Source organism: Spinacia oleracea, chromosome 3 (assembly GCF_020520425.1).
Source record: "Spinacia oleracea cultivar Varoflay chromosome 3, BTI_SOV_V1, whole genome shotgun sequence".
NCBI lineage: Eukaryota > Viridiplantae > Streptophyta > Magnoliopsida > Caryophyllales > Amaranthaceae > Spinacia > Spinacia oleracea.
The window spans coordinates 139284939-139293536 of NC_079489.1; the positions used below are offsets into that span (position 1 = coordinate 139284939).

Here is an 8598-nt window from a genome sequence, read left to right on the forward strand (position 1 = left end):
ATGAAAAAGTGGGAAAAGTGTACGTTCAAAAATAAAAACAAGACACTTATAAGGAAACACTATGTTTAGATACATGACACATATTTAGGAACGGAGGAAGTATTACATAAGCGAATACGTAAGTAGCTGTATGCTTTTAGCTGAACTCGATTTCTTTTAATCTAGGAAACACGCAAGTTTTTATGGAAGAGGCTATGACTCTTCACAAAGGGATTCAAGAGGCGATTCGGCTAGACATTAAAGATCTCCACATTGAAGGTGACAATCTCCTTGTCATAAATGCAGTTAAAGAAGTTTGGAAAACACCATGGAAGCTCCAGAATATTATTAAGGATATCAAATTACTACTTCAGCACTTCCATATTGTTCATATTCGGCATGTTTACAGAGAAGCTAATAGAGCGACAAATTGGATAGCAATTGTAGGGTATCTTCTTGCCCATCCTATGTATATTGACACTTGTAATAGCCTGCAGTTAGAGCCCATTGTAAGTGATGACTACTTAGGAGTTAGGCCCTGTTCCTTTTGGCTTAATTTCAGTTTCAGGACTTATTTCGCAGTTCAGTTCAGTTCAGTTCAGCTCAGTTCAGGAGCATTCAGTTCAGTTCAGGAACATTCAGTTCAATTCAGTTCAGTTCAGTCTAGTTAAGTTAAGTTAAGTTTAATTATTTAACTCAATTCAACTTAATAATAATAATATTTATTATTTATTATTTATTATTTATTTAGTTCAGTTCAGCTCTAAAGAACAGAGCCTTACCCTTATGTAGAGGGACTCCTAAGTTTTTCTTCTTATCTATATAGAAGAAAAAAAATTCATTCACTTTTATAAAAAAAAATGGTCTCTAACAAAATGTGAACACATGACCGTGCCTCTCATTAATAATGTAAGAAAAATAATTATCATCTAACCTATATAATGTTTATGTTGGTTATACCAACTCAACCTTTAATTTTTTTTTAATATTTCAATAATTAGGTATATTTAAGAACATTTAATATCATATTGTCTGCATTGATCGTTGACCTGAGGCATCTCCCCGGCGAATAACTAGTTGTACAAAACAAAAGTAATGGGAATCTAATTATCGATTCGTAAATTAATTTTTGTTTACTTAGTAATGCATTTTCCTTAACTTTAAGGAGTAAAATCAAGCTCTCCTAAAAAAACCATCCAAACAATTGTTTCAGATCTCGCAACAATATGAACGGCAATGTTACTCACTACATCATTTTATTATAATATTAATTTGTTTTTGAGAGTTAGGAATTAATTTCCTCCAATTGTGTGGAAGACATAGTTTTGAGAGCCAAATTTTCATAGCATTTGCACGAGAAACATATATGTTGATATACTGCTTGAATAGCAATCAACTTGAGCTAGTTCACATTCATTTCATGATTGTTCTTTATTGGAGAATGCAGCTGCAGCCACTTCAGTTTAGATTTGGAATTTGGCAATTATAGTTGGTTGGGTGCGCGTGTGATAATTGATAGGATAAATAGGGCGGCCTCCTTAATAATAATAATAAATAATAATAATAATAATAATCATAATAATAGTAATAAATAAATAAATAAAATAATAATAATAATAATAACATTCTTTCAAATAGAGCATGCTACAAATCAAAGGAATTGAACTCAGTTTGTCTTATTATTTGTTTGGTTCAAATTTCTTTAGAAGACTTGCATGAAATCTTAGAGCTCTGGCAATTTCAAGTAAACTCCTATGTTTTCTCTCAACTCTGTCATTCTATTGAGGAACATGAGGAACACTCTTTTCATGTAGGATTCATTTACTAGCAAACATATATCTGCAAGACTCTTTGACTATTTCAGTCCCATTATCAGACCTGATTTTCTTAACCCTTTTGTAAAATTGTGTTTCAACCATGGAGATAAATTCAGACATAACCTTCTGAACTTGTAACTTGTTGTGGATCAAATAAGTACATGTGATTCGACTGTGATCATCAACTATAGTTAAGAAATATGAAGCACCATCCAAGTTTCTTATTCTATATGAACCCCAAAGATCCATGTGAATTAAATCAAAACAAGCAACAACTCTACTGTCACTCACACGAAAAGGAAATTTATGATGTTTTGAACTATAACATACACCACAATTGTTTTCAATAATCCCTTTGAAATATTCAGCATTTACAAATTTCATTTTGGACAAAGAAGCATGTCCTAGTCTGACATGTAACAAATCCAGTTTGTTTCTAGAATCACCCTTAGGTTGAGAAACACTAGTAGCAGTCTTATTTGGTAAGCTGGTCATATGTACATCAATCAGACTATCAACTGTATTACAACTTGGATGCTGAGAATTACCTTGACTGGTCTCATTATCACCTGGAATTTTGACAAAGTAGTAGAGGCCATTTGTCCATTTTCCAGCACCAATCAGCTTGGAACTAGAGGGGTCCTGGAAAGTATATCCAATTCTGGTAAATGTCACTAGAATACCAGTATGTTCAATCAGTCTACCAATAGACAACAAGTTATGTCTAAATCCTTTAACTAGCAACACATCATTCAGGATTAGGCTATCACTCAATACAGTGTCACCCAACTTTTCAACAGTCATCTGAGTTCCATCAGGCAAACCAACTTCGATAGGCTGAATGAGAACTCTTATGTTAGTCAATATGCTCTCATCATATGTGATATGATCACATGCACCAGAATCAACAATCCACATATGGTCATCAATCTGTTTATTTGTAGTACAATTGAAAGAATGAGAAATTGTACCTGCATAGTTTGCATAAGAACAAGTAGCTCCACTTGTGTCACCACTCTGTAATTGTTTTCCTTGTATCACCTTCATGACTTCTTGGCAGATAGCATTGAGCATTGCACTATTCACCACTCTAGTATCACCAACTGAGTTATCCAGAGGATCATCACCAACATCAGAAGCAGAATTTACATGAGCAGCAAATCTGCTACCACTTGAGTTACTCCCTTTAGAAGCCTTTATAGCATTATACCAATCAGGATAACCTATGATCTTGAAGCATTGTTCAGCAGTATGCCCTTTCCCTTTGCAGTGAGTACAAATTCTATTCAATTTTTCCTTCTTTAGTTCTTTCCAATCCTTCTTTCCATGATTGCCAGTGTATTTCTGAACCTGGCCACCTCTGTAAGCCTGTGCAGCCATAGCACTATTGCTCATAGAATTGCATTCAACAACAACATTACTTACTTCCTTCTGTTTTTCTATTTGTTGAGTAATTGAAAATACTCTATTCAGGTTAGGCATTGGATCCATGGCCAATACATTGGTGACAGTACTATCAAAACCTCCATTCAATCCAAGTAAGAACTTCATGATTTTATGTTCTTCTTCAAACTCAACCATTTTCTTCAAGAATCGACAACTACATGTAATCATTGCACCACATGTACGAGTAGGAAAAGCTCTTAAGGTTTGCATTTCATACCATAGTTTCTTCAGCTTACTGTAATATGAGACTATAGTCATGTTTTCTTGAGTGAGATTCTCAATTTCCTTCTTTAATTGATAGATTAATGGACCATTAGATTTTCCAAATCTTTCACTCAATTCATGCCACAATTCAGCAACATTGTCAATATAACCAAAGTCATCAGCCAAATCATGATTCATAGAACTTAGAATCCAGCTACAACCATAAAATCAGCTCGTTTCCATTTCAAGTAAGCCTTGTGATTAATAGCAGGTTTTGTCAACTCACCATTGATGAAACCTTCTTTGTTCTTAGCAGTTAGTGCTCGCTTAACATTTCTACCCCAGCGAACAAAATTCACACCAGTAAAAGGCACATCAACTAAGGAAGATGTTGGATTATCTGAATCAGCTATGAAATAAGGATCAAAGTTATTGATATTACCTCCATAATTTGCTTGTGAACTCTCACTTTCATTGTTTTCAATCGCCATTGCAATGATCAATCACAATAAGAATCAATTTAGCAAAAACTTGTGCAAAAAACTTTGCAATCGCAAGAAATTTCGCAGCAAATCTTCAGCAAGCTTCAGTGATCACGTACTCTCAGCTAGGAGATTAAGAACAAACGAGATCAATTCTCAAAATGAGAAACCTCAATCTCTCACCAGAGATTTTGCTCTGATACCATGAAGAAACTCAAGAGTTTCAGAAATCTTGAGAGGAAAGAAAATGTGTATTGCTGATCTTAATTAGTTGGAAACAAAAAGAAACAGATACATGGTATATATACATGGCATATCATCACAAACCTAACAAAATTGTAACTGATTTATGTTGAGGAAATAATAAAATAATAATATAAATAAGGTAGTTCCTATAGATATTAACATTAACTTAACTGAATTTATTTTTGCTTTTAATAATTTAATTTAGAAAAAGTATTTGTGTTGAACTTATTTGAACATATTTGAGTCTGTTTTGTTTGACTTAATTTATTTATTTCATACAAAATAAGTACAGATAAGTTCAGATAACTTAAGATAATAAAAGTTCAGACAAAATAATTTTTTTTCAAACATTTTTACACACAAATAAGTTTATTTAGGATAAAATAAGTACATATAATATAAGTTCAGACAATATAAGTCGAATAGAACGAAGCCTAAAATGAACTTATCTAATCATAACTTATTTTGATAAAATAAGTTAACCAAACAGACACTTAATATTACAAGATTTACTTTTACTAACTACTCCCCCCGTCCTTTTTTTCTCTTTACGTTTGGTATCAATCACACGATTTAACGTATAATTAATGAGGATAAATATTCTGCTATTTTTTTTAAATGAACGCAAATTGCTCCATTAATCATGTTTTCACTTTGTCCAAAATTTATTTATTGCCTTTTTTTGGATAAAGTGGAAACAACTTTTCTTCTTTATTAAAAAAAATAAACAAAATAAGACTTCAATCCATTAACTAATCTAACAACCAATAAGATTGATTTATTTAATTTTTTGAACCAATTAAGGCAAAATAAACAGATTGCCATATATAAAAAGATTCTCAATGTAAATAACGAAATCTCTATTCTATGAGGGAACTCCCGAGGTAAACTTAGTAATTGCATTTTTGGTGTCCCCTCTATAGAATAGTCTATTATATCCCCGCTCGCAATTGAATTAATAACAAACTATGCCTTAAATTAAATCAAGAATAATTATATCATAATTGCCAATTTGGAAATAAATTAAATGAATCAAATCATCTTTATGATTTATTGCAATTATAATTTATGCTTAAGCTAAATTTGGGGATAACATCAATTAACCCATAATTCGCGTCAATCACCTCTCAAGAAGCCAAAAATAAGCAGCATTTGTTTACTATATAAAATTAACCCCCTACCCATCTTAATCACTCAAAACACAATATATGTTTTGCTCTCACTTTATGTGATCTCTAATGTATGACTATGTTAAAGCTTTATTATTGGTTGTAGTTGAATACCTACTAATTATACAAATACAACACCACTTTCTTTTATAGTTACGATCTTACAATTATCACACACTTGGTGGATCTCAATCTATCATTTCATTTTAAAGTTTTCAACCTATCGTGATGAAAATAAAGAACTTGATTAGTTCCAAATCTATCGTGATGAATAACATGTATAAATTTTATTTGACAACAAAAATCACGTACAAATTGGATTGTACAAATATTTTTAACAATTTTCTTAACTTTTCGTCTTTTCGACCATGCATTTGTGATGAAATCTTCCAATAGGTATTAAACCATTGATTAAAATATTTTCTTAAGATAAATAAAGAGGTAGTCATTCTATGATAATAAATATTGGTTTATTAATATTGGATTACGTGCATCTTAAAATCTACGCACGCATCACGTGCATGAAATACTAGTACGTAAATAGCAAAAGGGACGGAGGGAGTACTGTAAAGATGGTTGTGGGACGGACTTCTGGTCAAGCGCACTCTATATTGGACCGGGCTGAAAATTTTAAAATAGGGCCCAGGCCTAAGCCAAAATTTACTAAATTTAGCGTGCTTTGTTATGTCTTGTCATTCTTTTTCCAAAAAAAATTGAGCCCCAGGCCATGCCCGCGACGTCGTGCCCGTGCCGGACCGTGCTTTTCTGTGCTCGAGCCATGCCGGGATTTTTTCTTGCCGAATCGGCCTCGGTCCCACAACCATCTTTAGAGTACTATGTAGAATTTTGGACAAATAATGCCAACATTAGATGCTTCATACTTGATTGAGAGTATGTGAGGTTGAAATGTTACAAAAATTCGAAGATGAAGATGGTGCAGAAAACCCACTTAATTAAACACTTAAACATTGATTGGATTGAATTTTGTTGGTTAATTACTACTGGACTACTGGTATATTCATGTAGTAAGTTAGTAGTTGTAACAATAAATGATTGGTAGACATGCATGTGGTGGTTAGCAATTACGCCAATTAGAGCATGCACTTGACTAAAACATACACAATATGTACTCCGTACTACTGTACAACAGAAAGCTGCTAAACTCTAAAAAGGCAATGGTTAAAGGCGTTAATTGCCATTTATGGAATTCAATTAACATGGTTCCGACAGATTTCCAAGCTCAGCCATTTAATTACTACTCCCTCCTCCGTCCCGGAATATTCGACCCGGTTTGACCGGCACAAAGTTTAAGGGACTTGAATTGACTTATTTAATTTAATAGGTAGTAGTTAATAGTGGGGTATTATTTTAATGTAGTTAGTGGGAAATGTGTAAAAGGGTGGGGTTGGGGGAGAGTAGGGGTTGAATTTTTAATTATTTTTTGTATGGAGTAGGGGGTAGGTGGGTTAATAGGGGTGGAGTGAGAAATAATATAATATTGTTAGAATATTTCCATTTTTAGAAATAAGTCAAGTATTAAGCGACGGCCCGATAAGGAAAACAGGTCAAGTATTCCGGGACGGAGGGAGTAGTATTGTATGCATAGTATGTGTGCGAAACATATATAAAAACTAATTTTATTTTCCATTCAACTAATCACCATAAATAATAAGCAAGAAAAAGTTGTTTACAAAGTTCTTACTCCCTCCGTTCCTAAATACATGTCCAGTTTTCATTTATGGTGTTCCCTTTTAAGTGTACAGTTTCCGTTTTTGGACATAAAAACTTTACCAATATTCTCCTTAACTTCTAAACAATTACACAAAATACCTAACTCTCCTAATTATTTGTGCCGAAAATATATTAAAATAATGATTATTTTTTTTTTTTTTTAAAAAGGAAGCCAGACATGGGGAGTTGGGGTTTTTATGGGGAACATTAATTGTCCCCCCATATATTCCCCCACCCACCCCATTCTCACCCGTATTTCTCTCTCTCCTTCATTTCTTCAACTTCCCTCTCTCATTTCTTCACTCTGTTTCTCTGGTTTCTCTCCTTCTCTCTCTAGAATTCGAAAAAATCTCTCAATTTTTTGGGTTTTCTAGGATTAAACCCTAGAAATAAGTTATTGTCTCCTTTGAATTTGTTGTTTTCTTGCTTAGATCTTTCTGAAAAGTGTTTGCATGTGCGTTTTTGGGTTGTTTTTTGGGTTTGATTGAGTTTGGTTGAGTTTCTGGGATTTCTGGGATTTTTTGGTTGAAGATCTGGAAGATCTAGGGTTTCTGGGTTATTTGGGTTACTTTTGTGATCTGGGTGATCTTCGTTTTCTGGGATATCTTGGTTGAAGATCTTGATTCTTTGGTTGAGTTTCTGGGTTTTTCTGGGTTTTTTTCGAGTCTTGTTGAGTTTTTGGGTTTCTGGGTTGACGATCTTGATTCGATCGTTGAGTTTCTGGGTTTTTCTTGATCTTGGTTGAGTTTATGGGTTGAAGATCTGCATGTTTCTGGGTTTTCTGGGTTGAGTTTCTGGGTTATTTGGGTGGAAGTTCTTGATCTTTTGGTTGAGTTTCTGGGTTTTCTGATTATTTAGTTGAGTTTCTGGGTTGATGGATTCAAAAAAAACGGAGAGTTTTCATGGGTTTTCCTCTTTCGATGATAACGTAGGCAAGACGGAGTCATTTGAGTATCAGTGCACCGACGAGCACTGCGATCTTGGTGAGTATTGTGAAGGCGAGCACAACTATAGTTGTGAATATCTCCGTTATTTACGCCAAAGATACGGTTCTTTCTGTGCTTCTCCTTCCACCGGATCTGAAAAAACGGTGGAGGGTAAACCACCGCCACCGCCACCGTCCCCTGGCGGATCTAAAACCCTAATTCCTGATGATGAGGTTGATCAACCTCCACCTAAGTCCCCTGGTGGTGTCGATGTTGGGGGATATGAAACCCTAATTGCTGAGAAAGGGAACGACGATCCCGATGACGGTGGCTCAAAATATGATGGTGCATGTTCGAGGTCCTAGCTTTGTTGGTGTTGCATGTCTACAAGGGGCAGTTTTCTCTTCTTCCCTCTCTCTCTCTCTATTTATGGCTTTCCTTTTAGAATGCATGTTTAGCTGTTGATGAAATTGTAGGCCAACAAGTGTGATCTCTTGCTGGCAAGGGTTGGATTTGTTGTTGTTGAAGGAGAATGTGTTGATGCATGTGGACTTTGGAGGGTTTTATCATGAAATTTTCTCCTGTTTTTTTATGCATG

The 8598-nt window shown here is 34.3% G+C and overlaps 1 protein-coding gene across 1 annotated transcript; it reads right to left on the reverse strand.

Annotated features, from left to right (window-relative positions):
* Positions 1-1796: 1796 nt before the first annotated feature.
* Positions 1797-3644, reverse strand: LOC110799839 (uncharacterized). Its single transcript, XM_022005103.1, has one exon. The coding sequence runs from the start codon at positions 3642-3644 to the stop codon at positions 1797-1799; it is 1848 nt and encodes a 615-aa protein (XP_021860795.1).
* Between the last annotated feature and the right edge of the window lie 4954 nt (positions 3645-8598).